At 39.0% G+C, this 16,997-nt stretch overlaps 1 protein-coding gene across 1 annotated transcript in view; it reads right to left on the bottom strand.

Annotated features, from left to right (window-relative positions):
• Positions 1-16,997, bottom strand: part of LOC126284991 (septin-1) — a 56,523-nt gene that overhangs the window by 13,182 nt on the left and 26,344 nt on the right. Inside the window, exons 6-7 of the mRNA XM_049984280.1 lie at positions 13,744-13,830; positions 6,481-6,641 (exon numbers count right to left, since the gene is read on the bottom strand). Of these exons, the coding sequence (XP_049840237.1) occupies positions 6,481-6,641; positions 13,744-13,830 (248 nt within the window). The remainder of the gene's footprint in view (positions 1-6,480; positions 6,642-13,743; positions 13,831-16,997) is intronic.

Genomic DNA, 16,997 nt, shown 5'->3' with positions numbered 1-16,997 from the left:
GCACATAGAGTATCTGGGTGCAGTAGACGTCTGCAGTCTTGACATGTGGTGCCGGAAGTGCAGTGGGAAGACGTGGCCGAACTTCCAGCACTTAAAGCACCGCATAGAGGGAGGGACGTATGGTTTAACGTCACAGTGGTGAACTATCACCTTGACCTTTTCAGGCAACAAATCACCCTCAAAGGCCAAGATGAAGGGGCACTGGTAGCAACCCTGTTGTCTTTGGGTCCCCCGTAAATGTGCCGGATGAAATGAACACCCCACCGTTCTAAATTGGCACAGTGCTCGTCGTCAGACTGCAAGAGGAGATTCCAATGATAAATTATTTCCTGGACCATGTTGAGGCTTTATGGGGAGTGATGGAAATAGGAATATCACCCAACTTGTCACAGGTGAGTAACACTCAGGATTGGGCTGGGGATACTGTCTGAAACAAGACTGCACCATTTCTTATCTTGGACAATGCTGTCACTTCTCCAAACTTATCCTCAAGGTGCTCAACAAAAAATTGAGGCTTTGTAGGTAGAAAAAGAGTCCCCATCAGTTCTTCTACAGATTAAAAACCAAGGCGAATATGGCTCTCACCATTCTGTAGTCCTACTTTCCTCCCATGGTGTAACAAGGGAGGGAAACGATTTAGGGTCATACCTGTTGGTATTGTATTCTATCTTGCCCTTCTTAGAGATTACTTGTGCCGTATAGTCACCAGCAAGAGATGCCATAGTCTGCTTCATTGTGGGTCATCTGCGCTGATGCCACCCACTCCGATCAGGGGCTCTCCCCACGGGTGCCGCCCAGCCACAGCAAAGGCCAACTGGCATGATGTCTGTTGCCAGGAGTCCCAACACCCCAGGAAGACAGGCATCTCCTTGGCATACATGGGGAGTTTACAGCTCAGGCATCAGCAGTGCGACCCCTGTGTTGTCAGCGGGCTACCACCAAATGGATACATGATGGCCCCACCACAACGGACAATACTGGATTATACTGTGGCATATACTGCGCCTTCCAGTGTAGGTATCAGTTATTTTATGTTATGATCATGTTATTTTTACTTAGTGTTATTTGTGTTACCTCAGTAAAGTTGTAACAACATTGTGGAGATGCTGAGTTGCAGGTAGGCACAACAAAAAGAATCTTACAGCTTTTGGCTGTTATAGCCTTTGTCAACAACAACAACAACAACAACAAACACACACACACAGTGAGGTTTCAGTTGCCTGAACCGCATTAGTGTGTGTGTGAGTTGTGTTTGTGTGAGTGTGTATGTCTGTCTATTGTTGACGAAGACCTTAACAGCCAAAAGCTATAATTGAGAGTCTTTTTGTTGTGCCTATCTGCGACCCAGCATCTGCCCTGTATGGTGAGCAGCAACTTTCCTTCTCACAATATTGTTACATTCCATCCTGGATTTTCCTCCGTAAAATTGTTTTTGACAGCTTTGACAACTCCAGAAATGCTATATGTTTACTATGGAAATTATATTTTGTGGAAAGTCAGTACGTTTATTTTGAGAGATAGATTATTTGGGTTTTAAGCAAAAAAAAAAAAAAATTCTATTGTTTTGTGTCATGATAATTTACTCTCTTTTTTTATAATGACAATTAAATTTTCCACTTATTCTTTGTGTTTAAAATCTGTTTTTGATTAAGTTGTCTTCTGAATATTTTGAGGAAATGGAAATTTATGATCATACAGAAAAAATATGAGCAAGCAGATTTTAAATATCAAAACTACCAGGAAAATTTTATTAATATCATAAAAAAATGTAATTTAGCACAACGAACACAAATCAATAGAATATTATTTACATAAAACCAAAAAATACCTTCTCTGATAAATGTACTCACCAAATTTCCACAAAACACTATTTCACTGTAAACATATAGCATCACTGGACCTTTTGCAGTCAAAACGCTGTCAAAATTAATTATACTAAAATTATACAAAAGTATATAAAAATAACATCATCAAACATAAAAGAAAGGTAACCGATACTTATCCTCCAAGATGCAAGATTGATCATGACATACCAGCCAAGGTGTAAGCATAATGTACCATACACGGACAAAGAATCTAACACAGACATTGTTAAAAAAAAAATAGGAACAATATTATATGCATTGTACTATCTTACAAGTACACCTGATAATATAAAACACCGAAACAAGTTCACCATCGAAATTTGTAATACCTAAAAGTAAATAAATCAATAGAGCAGCAGAAACCTGCAACAAAAATAAAATATTTTAGTTAAAGAAATACTTAAAATTTAGAATTCGTGGAGACCACATGCACTGCTAAAATTCGACCTTACTAATCATCATGTTTTTGGACTGACATAACTTACTTAAAAGACCCCATTCCCATCTTTGTAAAGACCATGTTATCTTTTCTGGAGACTATACATTTCAAAAGTTATCCCAATTAAAACTTTTATCATCATAAGTATTCCAGAGTTTTTCAATTTGACAGGGTAATCCTTTCAAAAATTCATTGTCATAGTATTGTAGCCCAAATTTTGCTCATTCAAAAAACGAGGAAGTCTTCAAATAACATGTTAAGTTTATAAAATATTCCAATTAGAGAATTTTGAGTTTCTTGGTAAGCTTTGGTAAATTTTCGTATGCGCCAATACTTCCAAACTATAAAATAACACCACTATTTGTACCATTTTAAGAACATTGAGCCAATGGTTCATTAAAATAATGTCTCTGCCTACAGCACATGTATGTCTTAAGTTACTATCTAAAATGGAAGGACATTGCATTTTACCATTTTATGATAACTATGCTACATGCATCTAAATAGGTCTCGCTGCATAAAGCCACATCTGGTTGGTGTCTGTTGTAACCAAAACCAACTGCGGGAACATCTTGTGCTGCGGATTGGAGCCGCCAGGCGGGGAAGCCGCAGGCGGTGGAGCACGACCATCAGGTAAACACAGGAAGAGTCGGACGACAGACCAACGACAACTGACAACAACCGACCACGACCGACGCAACAAGAAAGAGATCAACAACAGAGGCTTGTGGAAACCACAACAACAAACACCAACAGTAAATCCACTCAGAACCAGAGCCAGGCAAATGTCAACAACGAGCAACGACCAGAACGCAGTACCGCCAAGATAGAAACAAAATCCAGAGCGAGTACCAGTCTGACAGGACTAGGGCACAGCGGGTCCCTATATACGAAACCGGAGGGAGCGGCTATTGGCCGCTGTCTGCACATGGAGTAGCGGTGGTGCCCTTGCCGCGCGAGAGCCGCTGCGCGGAATAGCGGCCGCGGAGGCGGAGCCCTCTATGGGCTGACCACGTCCATTTGTTCTGGCGCGTGTTCGACTTCCGCGGTGGAAGGTACTATAGTATCCAACATTCACATTATCGTAAATGGAAATCGGTTGGAAGTAATGTAATAATTCAACGAAAATTATTAATTGTTCCTTTCAACAGTCTCACTGTAATTTTGTTTGTAAAAACAGGGAGAGTAATATATCACTGATTGTAATTGTGATGGACAACACTAATGCACATGTATAAACGTGAAAAATCTATTCCAACAACATTGTCTGCAAAGAGTATTACAATCACCATATAGAGTTTTAAGAAGAAGGAGGCTATCGATGAACACGATTGGTAGGTCAGTAAAATTACTATCCCACTTTTACAAATTGGGGAGGCAGGAACACATACAACATGCATTATGCGGCAGAAGAAAACAGTTGTGACAGGTAGCTGTTGCCTAGTTGTTTGGTGTGATACTTGGAAAAATAAAATTACTAGACTATATTTCACTGATGGAAGCCTCAGCTGCACACTACTAGAATTGCAGGAACATATTCCACTGCATTGTTGACAAAGTATTCAGTATCAAAATGATGGCTGTCCATCACATCTTACACATCCAACAGTGCTGTCCAGAAAAGAAAGTATCCAAACAAATGGATTTATCAAGCAGAGCTCTTTGACTGAATGATTTCTACTTAAGTACATTGTCTACTGCCATCCACCAATAACCCGAGAAAGTATTCTTAAAGTATGTGACATAATCATGGAATGTTATGATAAAATGATTTCAAAATTGTATCAAATCAGATAACTTCACTTTGAGCAGCTAATAAAATAAACAAAAAAGTAGCTCACTATTCTTAATTTACACAGGAAAACTCTTTCTGTGCTGAGAAATATCACTTAAGTTGTAAAAAGACTAGAAACTACATTTAATCACACTTAAAGGTAATTACATTATACATGTCTGGAATTGGCTGAAATCACCTGTCACTCAGTGAATACGAGGTGTGATCTAAAAGTAATTAGAATTTCTGTTTTTCTTAACGAATCTTTCCTTATTTATCAACATCAAATTTGTCCCCTTCAAAGTAATCCCACTCTTTTTCCAATCTTGAAAGCACTTCTGGAACTTACTTTGCATTACAGTGTTGAGCTTCTTCAGTTATTCTGTTTGTATCCCATCAATTGTGACAAAACTATTCCTTTTATGGTCCTCTTTAGCCTTGGGAATAGAAAGAAGTCAAAACGGGGATATGCCTGGCAAATACGGTGGTTGAGGCAACATAACAGTTTTGATTTATGCCAAAAAATTGTGACCAAGCATTGAGGTGTGAGCAGGAACATTATCATGATACAATTTCCACAAGTGGTTTTACCATATTTCTGCTCGTTTTCTTCACTCGCTCCCAGGTAGAATTCCTTATTGCTCATATGACCATAAGGCAGGAACTTGTGATGCACTACCCCGCTGTAACCAAAGGAACCAGTCAGAAGAACTTTCAACAGATCAAATTTGTCAAGTTTTTTTGTCGTCAGTCAAGTTTTCATTGGCATGACTAGGCCTTGGTTTTGATGTCATCCCAGTATACCCATGCTTCATTACCTGCTATAACTTTCTTTAGAAGTTCTGGATCATTTTTGACTTTATTCAAATATTCCTGAGCAATTATCTATGTGACATCATTTTGGTCGAAATTTTACAATTTTGGAACAAACGCTACTGCTACACGTTTCATGCCCAAAATGTCTGAAAAATTTGCACAGCATGAGAGAAAGGATACGCCAACATTGTCAGCAACCTTTCTGATGCTGATTCAGTGACTTTCCAGAACAACTCTCACTACTTCTTCCATACAGTCATCAATAATTGATGTGCTAAGGTGTTCAGAGCAGTCATCAAATTCACTGTCTTCTCGATCCTCTTTGAAACATTTACACCACTCAAACTCTTTTCTTACTCAGTGGATTCTCCAAAAGTCACAGACAATTTTTAGAACACACTGCTGGATTTAATGCAAATTCTATGATCCATCTTTTTTGAAAGCAAAAATTAGCCGTGCACTTGAAGACACATAAATCTTTTCGAATGTCAATAATGAACTAAATATTCAGAACAGCCAAAATGCAAACATACATCAGGAAAGTGTGAACCAAAAGCATAAAATACTGAAAATCTAATTTATAAACCCCATGAAATTAAAAAAAATGCCATTACTTTTTAATCACATCTTGTATTTTAAAATGACACTGATTTTTTTTTTTTAGAATATGTCATTCAAGCAATGTTCATTAGCATGACCAGTTAGGGCTTTTACAGCCAAATAATGTTTATTTGACCCATTCCTTGTCAAATAAAACTTACCATGGTTTTTGCAAATGCACGAGTTAGGTTGGACACCCTGCAAATGGCATTTATCCACTAATCTGAGAGTTATGCAAAGAATTTTGTGTTGCTACACTCTGATTAAAATTATTTTGTGACTGAAGTTTCATTGAGTTGAGTGGAAGGTGCCAGCCACCATCCAATTGTAGTTTTTGCTTGAGTGCCATATGCTCACTGTGTTGCCTGTTTTGCATATTACAAGCAGTGCCCTGTGAGGCATGGCTGGCTGCATGCCAGCAACACTGCACCTCTCCACTGCAAACTGTCAGTCACAAAGTAAATTTAATTGGAGTAAATGAACACAACTAATCTCATACATCAACTACCTCTTACAGCAGCACTGAACATTCTATTCCCAAATACACTTGAAACATTACAGTACAAACTTCTTCCTTCCCTTTTACTACCGCATTTAGCTTTTACCATACAGCTGGCTATCCATCACATTAGTATTTTTTATATATGATCTCAATCCTCATGAACAGATTTTTCCTTTTCTTTATAATTTGCTTTCCCTTTCAGTCTGTCTCCTCCAGTCTCCTTTTCCAATAAATTCCTAGATATGCAGTGTTTGTGTTTGTGTCTGTGTGTGTGTGTGTGTGTGTGTGTGTGTGTGTGTGTGTGTGTGTGTGTGTAAGAGATATCAGTTCTTAGCCTCATTACAGCAAATAGTGTGTCTGTTGTTAATACACAAACTAGCCACACAGTTCACATCTCCTTATTCTTAATAATAATACAATATTCATAACTCACACAATCAAATGAAGTGTGAGATTATAAGAGAAATTAAATAGAAAGACATACATAAGCATCGTGCGCAGCTTGATAAAGTCACAATGGTCTGGATTCTCCACTTCCACCACCCCCCAAGGATAGAGACGGCCTCGCACCTTTCGTCCTCTAACCTCCAGAAGTGTATTTGCACCACATACAGCAAAAGGAACTGCTTCTTTCAACTGCCGGACCTGATGGAAAATAATATATATTAGTTATCATTATAAAATATTTGTCAATGTTAGCACTGATAGAGGACAAGCATTCAAATAAAAAAATTCTAACTGTCAAAAGATGAGTTCTGTAGGTCAGCATACACACGTGACATTTCCATAAACATAATTTAATAGCTCTGGCACTGTTTTGGAAATTGCAGCTAGTGAATGAAAAAAAAATCAAAATTTACAGCAATATCAAAAAAAGTGAATAAGTGTTACACATGCTTGGCAAGGGCAATAGACTATCTAAGAAATGGCCCAAGACTTGTATTAACAGTAAGCATTTCCTGAGAAAGAAATGTGTAAAATCCTGGAAGATTGTTGTCAATCCATGTGGTGAGTCTCTTAAGTTAATCTACTAACTCAACTCAAATTAGGATGTTTATCAAGAGAAAGTCTGGACCAACTGCACTTTTGAAAAGACACATGTGGTTGCAGTAACCCATACCTGTACTTATGATCATTAACAATACTCCTCCAGTTATTAATTGCTATATGGTATCCACCACAATGTCTTTTCTTTACAAATTCATGTGTGACTAGAATCCTACAACAACCAGAACCAGAATTCATCAGTAAAAAGCACTATGCATTCTAGATGACATAATAAACAGGTGGTTTGTGTCAGCACCACCATCCCTCTCCCCCTCCCCTCCCTCCCCCCCCCCTCCCCACACACACATACACTGAACAGACGTGCCTCTCCTTCCCAGCACATGGGTGGAGGGTGGAGGGTGAGGGTGAGGGTGAGGGTGAGGGTGAGGGTGAGGGGGAGAGGGAGGGGGAGAGGGAGGGGGAGAGGGAGGGGGAGAGGGAGGGGGAGAGGGAGAGATGTCTGACATACAAACAAACTGATCTTGGCCTCAAACACTTAATTTGTCAGAAACTGTGACTGAAAACTTTGAACACAGAAGTCTTCAATCATCAATGTATTCTGCCATGCATTAAACCAGTTACTGTCCTTTATAGTGACAACTTTACACTAGTAGTCAGAAAACTGTGGCTCATAAATCACATATGCGTCTTTCTCCAGTCGAACGTGATTGCTACAAAATATCAAATGCTACAATGCACACTCAGTGGTAAAGCTCTTAATGAGTGCCAAATTACAGAATTTTTTTGTTGAAATGGAGAGTGAGTACACAAGAACAGAAATTGAAGCATTTCTTCTTGAGAAGGATGATCACTATACAGAACTACTGAAACCATCAGTGCATCCAAAAGTTTTATTTCGTGGTAGATATGTCTTATTTAAATTAGCAGGGAAAAGGTGATAATTGGCTGATGTTAGATGAAGTTGTTTCATTGAGAACTAATTATATCATTTTGGTCTTTATTCTGAAGAAAAATTTTGATTCACTTTCAAAAATATTGTAATACCAACATTTGCCATTCCAAAACAACACTTTTAAATATGACAATCTTTTCCCAACAGATTCCAGGAATTCAGAAATGGCAAAGTGACATCAGAAATTGCAAAAATTATTGTAATAACAAGTCAATGAATACAGAAATGGGATTTATAAATAATATTTGTTAAATAAAAAAAAATACATGCATCAACCTCTTACTGCTACTAATACTACTACTACTACTACTACTGTAACATAGTTAAATTATTCTCTCTAGCATTGACACTGCAACTCCGAAAAGCAACAGCTAGATTCAAAAAGCAGAGAATTGTGGAGCATGAAATCTGAATTCCTTCTTGTGATATAGAAATACTGAAGAGAAACAAATGTGAACTTAGTTCAGAGCACAAGTGGGCTGCTTTGAAAGACCTGTAGTAGTAGGAAATTCTGATTCTTCACACCTGGAATCGTATTCTTGATTCATATAATCAGTTGGAAAAAAGAAAATAAAGAACAACAAAACCAAACTAAACATTGAAAAAATACACTACATGCAGTTTATAACTTTTCAGAGGTTTCCCACCTGTATACGTCTAAAATATGATGACAAACAGATAAAATAAGTTGACAGTGTTAAGTGCTTGCGATTACAGCTCGATAATAAATTCAACAGGGAGGTGTGTACCACAGAAATGCTGCAGTGCCTAAAAAATCTATATTTGCAATCTGAATGTTGCCAGGCATAGGTGATAAAAACAGATAGCATACAATGCTTACTTTCATTCTAAAATGTCATATGGGGCCATTTTTTGGGGGTAATTAATCAACCAAGGTAAAGTTTTCTGGGCCCAAATATGTGTAGAAAGAATTATTATCTGCTGTGTGAAATCAAGAACATTCTGCAGAGACCTGCTTATGAAACTAAAATAACTAACTACTGCTTTCCAATATATTTATTCTTTAATGAAATTTTTATTAAAATATATCTCTTTTTCAAGTCAACAGCAGCTCAGTTCATGGAATCAATGCCAGAAATAAGAATAATTTACATCTACGTCCATGAGCTGCAAACCACTGTGAAATGAATGGCACATCACACTGTATCAGTTATTACAGTTTTTCCCGTCACATCAAAATATGGATTTTGAGAAGAATGTCTGTATGTGCTGCAATTAATCTAATCTTGAGGTGCTGGCAGAAGTGAAGCTGTGAGAGCGAGTTGTGAGTCTTTCTTGGGTAGATCAGTCAGTAGAGCAATTACCCGTGAAAGGTAAGGCTCAGTGTTACACAACAAATCATGAGCCACAACTCACAGAAATATCCAGAGGTGCCTCACACAGAGAACATCCCAGAGTTCCCCCGAGAGCTGCAACACCGAGAACAATCATTTCTTGGCTTTTACAAGATCAATGTGTAGTATCTTTTTTCTAAATTAGGGCAAGGCTCTTTATCTCAATTTTTATAATACATTGTTAAATAAGCCACAATTTTTACATTTGGACATACACCAGTACCTTTAAACCATACAAATAAAGACTGTCTCATTAGCCTTACACACCTCCCAAATCCTTATAACTGCAATGCATTGGACGAATCACACAAGGCTGTGTTATTATAGGAGGAGAAGGTATTTCTGTGGTATGATTACAAGTCTGTTCAAAATATATCAATTACTACACAGAGCCAATTAGGTGCTCAACCTGTTCTTCGCAGGCCGTCTGTTTTTGTTGGAGGACTTTTGAACCTTACGTTTACAAAGAAGAATACTGCCTATCATGGTTGGGATGAACAATAGCCACAATTGTATGTTATGGTAGTGTTAAAAACAATCTTGGCCTTGAATCTTTCAATGCCCATGACATTATTGCTTATCAGACATCAGAAGTTTTTAATAGGGACATCAAAACATCACATCTCAGTGTAAGTATGCCTTTAGTTACAAGGACTTGGAATGTACTTAAGGCTATTGATACCGAGTCTGTTTTTGTATTGTTTAAAGACTCTGTTGTACAGAGTGCCAATTACTGAATTATACGGGGGGGAAAAAAAAAGTCATAACTTCTGAATGGTTTGCGTTAGGAAGTTCAAATTACACGGTTGACTATGCATGATGGGAATTAGTATGTGCTGCGCTGTATGGTTTAGTGGCAAAGCCCACTTTCATTTGGATGCATCGATCGATAAGCAAAATTGGTGCACTTGGGGAACTGAGCATTTGCATTTCATGATCGAGAAGTTTATTCACCCTCAACAGGTGACTGTATGGTGTGCAATGTCCAGTCACAGAATAATCGGTGCGATATTCCTCAATAGCATGATGACTACCGAACGGTACATGGAAGTTTTGGAAGATGATTTCATCCCAATTACCCAAAGTGACCCTGATTTTGACAAGATGTGGTGCATTCAAGACAGAGCTCGACCTCACCAAAGCAGGAAAGGAGCACTTTGGGGACCACATTCTGGCTCACCCAGAGGCCACTGGCATGGCCCTCAATTGGCAGCCATATTCTCCATATCTGAACACATGTGATTCCTTTTTGTGGGGCTATATTAAAGACAAGGTCTACAGCAAATAACCTCAAAACCATTGCTGACCCATTCAGGATATCATCAACAGCACTGATGTTCCAAAACTTTAACGGGTCATGCACAATTGTGCTATTTGTCTGCACCATATCATCATCGATGATAGCAAGCATATCAAAAATGTCATAACTAAGATCCGAATATCTGTAGTAACATTTACACGTTGAATCAAGTATGTGCACACCATAGTCTGTAACTAATTTACTTTTTTTTCTTATAGTTCAGTAATTGTCATCCTTATGTGCAAATGAAAAGATTGTAGCTGATTTTACAATGTATTATAAGGAACTTCCAGTCGGTCAGCAATAGTGTGCGCAGTGCCTAGTAAAACCAGGGGCACCGCAGACACACAAGGGTTACTACATCCAGTATGGCTCAGAGTTGCGCAACAAATAATAAGCCAAGACTTGCAGAGACGATTTACTGCACAACGTTGAGCCATCTGCATGCAGGGCTAGTTGTCGTAACATTAACAATAAGCTTGGTCTTGAATCTTTGAATGCTCATGACATTAGTGCTTATTGGACATTTCAGGAATCAGAAGATTTTTAATACGGACATTGGAACACTGTATTTCGGTTCAAGTATGCCTTTAGTTATAAGGATATGGAATGTATCTAAGACTAATGAGACTGAGTCTATTTTTGTATGGTTTAAAAGTGCTGGTCCAGCACACAGTTTTAATCTGGTAGGATGTTTCAAATACTGCATCAAACTGACTCCCATGATTCATAGCTTTCTGTATGTCATGTGAGAAAAGAGCAAGTGGGGTTTCACATATTCAATGGTTACAAATCCATGCTGGATGGCATGGAGGATGTCATTCTCTAAAAGATATTTCCTTATGTTTGAGCTCTAAATACATTCTAATATTCTACAACAAATTAATGTTAGGGGTACTGGACGGTAGTTCTGTGGATCACTTCTGTAATCCTTCTTGTAGACAGGTGTTATCTATGCTTTCTTCCAACTACTGGACATTGTTTTTTATTCAAGGGATCTACAACAGATTATAGTTAACAGATGATGATGATTGGTTTTTGAGGCACTCAAGTGTGCGGTTATCAGCACCCGTACAAGTTTCCAATCTTTGCTCAGTCCAATCTCGCCACTTTCATGAATGATGATGAAATGATGAGGGCTGATGAGTACAAAGCAAACACCCAGTCTCCAAGTGGAGAAAACGCCAACCCGGCTAGGAATCAAACCCGGGACCCCGCGATCCAGAGGCAGAAATGCTGGCCACTAGACCATGAGCTGTGGACTATAGTTAACAGACGGGTTAGCGTAGGCACAAACTGGGTATAGAATCTGATCAGGGCTCCACTGGATCCTGGGGCTTAGGTCAATTTTAATAATTTCAGCTGTTTCTCAACACCACTGGCACTAATATCCATTTCATTCATCTTTTCAGTAACATGAGAATTAAATTGGGGCAATACCCATGGATTTTCATTGGTAAATGAACATTTGAAAACAACGAGTTAAGCATTTTGCTTCTGCTTTGTCATCCTCAATTTCAGTTTATGTCTCATCTATGAATGATTTGACTGACTTTGGTGCTACTAACAGCCTTTACCCAAACGCGTTTAACTCAGCATCTCTCTACCTATAGTACTATGTTTTGTTTTACATCCGTATTATGAATGGACTATTTTCAGGGTGTGAAGCAAAAACTATGTTCTCTGCATCACCACATGACAATGGTGGTTGATTCATGCCAGAAATGTGGTTAATGACGGTGAAAATAAAAATCGGTGTGGATGTAGAATGTAGATCATCCACACTGCAGATGCTTTCATCAGTTCTAATAACAACTCAAAAATTAAACAGAGCATTTTTTCAGACAGTTGCAAATGTCACAACATATTTTACAGTTTATTTTAAATATTATTGTACCAGAATTGTTTAAGATATGATGGTCTGATCCAAAATTATTAATGTAATTTCTGCTAAAAACAATTTGTAGGGCTACTCACTCTGAGGCAATATTTTGTCAGTTTTTATCCACATTTATTTCATGTACTGCATGTGCCACTTGCACATTTCCATGTAGATATTCTGATGAAAAAATTATAAATTAGTTGAAACAGAGGGACTAATTACCAAACACTGTTACACCTAATATTATCCATCACAAAGAAGAAGCGGTTATCTATATGCCTTTGGTCCTAGGTAGCTTTGCATCCAATAATGGCTGAGGTAAGTGCACATTTAAAATCATGACTTGTTCTCACATGAGTACTGTCTACATATTGTGGCTTCATTGATAAGATACTGGGAAAATACAATCAGCACAAAGGAGATTGTTTACAAAATATTTGCTCACACCTACTAGAACAGTGCTCAAGTGTGTGTGATCCATTCCAAATAAGACTAGCTGCAGACAATGGAAGTATATAACAGGGGGGCAGCTTCACTGGTCACATATTTGATTGATCCACAAGAGGCACTAACAGAAATGCAGAAGAACTAGAGTTTGCAGGTTTCAAGTATTAGTGTTAAGTGAGGAATCTAGGATTGTATGACAGCTACCTACGTATCACACTTGCAGTGATTGTGAAGAGAAGAAGAATCTAAATACAGCATGCACAGAGGCATCTGAGAAGTCATTTCTCCCGCACTCCATATGTGAATGGAACGGGAAGAAACTTAAAGAATAAATGGTACAATGGAAAAGCACCCTCTACCTTGAACTTCACAGAAGTTTGGAGAGTATGGATGCAGATGGAGCTGTAGTAGTAGTATGATTTGTGGGAAACCACAAAACAAGGAGCTTGCTAGGGTGAATTTGAAGCAGTCAACCATGGCTCAATATTCAGGATGGATGGTAATGGTTATTGCTCAAAACACAAAACAGGTCAATACCCTTACCAGGCAATGATCGTAGCGAGCAGCGATGGTGCAAGTTAAATGCAGAGGTAAGACTCTGTGTACTTGTTTCATTATCAGCAGGACATGCCGGCCAGGGGCAAATATTGAGGGGGCAGCATAATGCAACCTTAAAATGATCTACCATTTTCCTCCTTTACTGATATGATAACTTTTGGATAATAGGGTGCATATGGTGGTAAAGTGTGTACATACATTGATTATGTGAATCCAAAAAAAACTGCTTATGGCTTCAGTAATACCTGCTCTTTGTAATCTTCATCTTCATCACTATCACAATCAGGCAGTGGATAAATTTTGATGCCGTTGCTTTCAATTTCTTCCAGTACCTGCAAAAATGAAAGGTATTAGCACTGGACAATTTGCTACAAGATCATGCACACAAAACTTTGATAAAATACTGAGGAAAGTTTATGAATCTATTAATATACACTGATGTCACGGAAGTCATAGGATAGTGATAATCATGTGCAAATGGTGGTAGTATCATGTACACAAGGTATAGAAGAGGAGTGTATCAGTGGAGCTGATATTTGCACCTTGGTGATCCATGTGACATGGTTTCTGACATGACTACGGCCGCACGACTGGAATTAAGACTCTGAACATGGAATGGTAGATGGAGCTAGGTGCATGGAACATTCCATTTAGGAAATCGTTAGGGAAATCCATGTTCTGAGATCCACAGTGTCAAGAGTGTGCCGAGTACCGAATTCCAGGCATTGCCTCTCACCACAGACAATGCAGTGGCCAACGGTCTTCACTTAATGACCGAGATCAGCAGCATTTTCACAGAGTTGTCAGTGCTAACAGGAAAGCAACATTATGTGAAATAAGCAGAGAAATCAACATGAGATATATGACACATGTATGCATTAGGACAGTGCAGAAAAATTTGGTGTTATGGGCTAAGATAGCAGACAACCGACACTAGTGCCTTCGCCAACAGCACGCCATTACCTATAGCACCTCTCCTGGAGTTGTGAGCATATCGGTTGCACCTAGATGACTGGAAAACCATGGTCTTATCAGATGAGCCCCTATCTCAGTTGATAAGAGCTGATGGTAGGGTTCAAGTGTGACACAGATCCCATGAAGCCACGAACCCAAGTTGTCAACAAGGCACTGCGAAAGCCGGTGGTGGCTCCATAATGGAATGGGCTGTTTACATGGAATAGACTAGGTCCTCTGATCCAAATGAATTAATCACTGACTGGAAATACTTACGTTCAGCTCTTTGGAGACCATCTGCGGCCATTCATGGACTTTATGTTCCCAAACAATGAAGTAATGTCACTGAGCCACAATTTTAGGGAATAGTTTGGCCACCCAAACTAGCCAACCTGTAGCCCATCTAACATTTATGGGACATAATGAAAAGGTCAGTTTGTGAATAAATCCTGCACCAGTAATAATTTTTAATTGTGGATGGCTATGGTGGCAGTATGGCTCAATATTTCTCGAGGGGACTTCCAACGACTTGGTGATTCCATGCCATGTCGAGCTGCTGCACTACACAGGTAAAAAGGAGGTCTGACAATATTAGGAGGTATCCCATGACTTTTAATACCTCAGTGTACTCCATATAATGTAGGAAAAGATATACTGCTACTTACTGTAAAGAAGACACGTTAAGCTGCAGACAGGCACAATTAAAAGACATGTACATAAAGCTTGTGACCACAGCTTTCACCACTAAAATACACACACACACAATTCACACACATGTGCAGGCACAGAAGACACACATGACCACCAGGAAAGCTTATGGCAGCAAAGGAAAGAGAGGATAAGGGCAGAAGAACAAATTAGTGTAGTTTTAGGGTGACAGCACTGTGACATGGAGATATAATTGAAGGGATGGTTTCCACCTGTAATTTAGCGAAATAGTGCTGAATACAAGAGAGGTGTGGAACCCAAAATGGCACAGCAAATGAATTTGTTGGTTGTGAGACGTTCAGTAGTATCTGAAACTGGTGTGAGGGAATCAATTCTTCAAAAATTTTCCTGTATTACTATGAACTTTCAATTTACTATTCTCTTCTTTTGTGATTATTTTCGTAACTTTTACATACAATCTTCACATTCCACATTGAATTTAATATTCCTCAACACACAAGTACCTTTTCTTTTTTAACTATGCAAGTCTAAACATGACAGTTTGGTGCCATAAAAGGAATACTTGACACAATACAATGGCAGAGCATTAAAATGTGGCACCCACTGAGTGCCACTGCCCACCTATCAGTCTGTGCCCGTCTAGTTACTGAAATCCAGAACACTTTGCCACTTGACATACACAACATCTGCAGCAGCAACACCACAACAAACCTGCTTTGACATGCGTAAACTTTGGCCATCTAGGCATGCAGGCCACTGAATAGTCAAGTCATCACGTTGGCATCCATCACAGTGTCCGGTTTTGAGATGTCGCTACTGTGCTACAATTTCACTGGCATCCTGGCATGACCACCTGCCACTAGGTCCAACCACAGCGCTGAGACACAGGGTGTCTGTTAACATCAGATGCCACCAACCTGTACCGCATTTGGCCTGACCGTATCAGTCTGCCGTATCAGCTCCTGATGTTGTTCAGCCACCAGCCGAGATTGCTTATCACGCAAAGCCATGGTCGGTGCTAGTGTAGGTGCTGCAAGCACCTTCACAATAACGCTTCAACAACTAGGTCTATGATTCGATGGCTGCTTTGCAGTTGCCATCAGATGTGGGCTTGAGCTACTAATATAAACTGTTTGAAAGTAATAAAGGGCTTCTACTGTCATTAAGTGGCTTTTTACTCACCCTCACCCCGTCCCACCATTCTCCACCAGAGCACCCCCCACTCTTACATTTAACAGTCACTAACAATAATACTTCCGCTCAAACATTTGTTTAACCTCTTCAATTAAATTATTTATTAACAAAGTATACTGTAGATGTGCTCATTCTGAGTCTTCTTCAATGACTGACAAATTTTTATCACAAGAACACATAACATTCATTAAGAACAATGCTTCAGGACATCTTTTAAAGAAACTTTTACGTTTTGTATGTTACTTGATTATTTCAGAGGCTCCCATCTAGTTCACGTACAATGACTATCACACACACCACATCAGTTTCTGTTCATGATACTTGTGCGTTTACCATGCACAATACACAATTGCACCACACTGGTAGGTGAGTGTGGCGGGCAGGGTCTGAAAATTATGAATAGATCAGTATCAACTGATTGAGTTGATGCTGAATGTTTACACTCTTAGATTGGGTGCTCTTTTCTATAGTTAGCCTGGTGGCATTACATTCAACCAAACCACTGCAGAACAGCTATAAATACTGTGATTGCTTTCACATGTCTCTACATTTAATTGGACAAGAAATGTATGTGGCTGGACTGCAGTACGAGATACCAGGCTGGTGTACATTAGATGTCTTACACTTTGGTCATTCGCAGGGCAAACATTTTTAAACTACCTAGGAATTTCTCACTTCCCAC

This window comes from Schistocerca gregaria, chromosome 8, assembly GCF_023897955.1.
Source record: "Schistocerca gregaria isolate iqSchGreg1 chromosome 8, iqSchGreg1.2, whole genome shotgun sequence".
Classification (NCBI taxonomy): Eukaryota; Metazoa; Arthropoda; class Insecta; order Orthoptera; family Acrididae; genus Schistocerca; species Schistocerca gregaria.
This window is presented reverse-complemented; position numbering and strand designations above follow the sequence as displayed.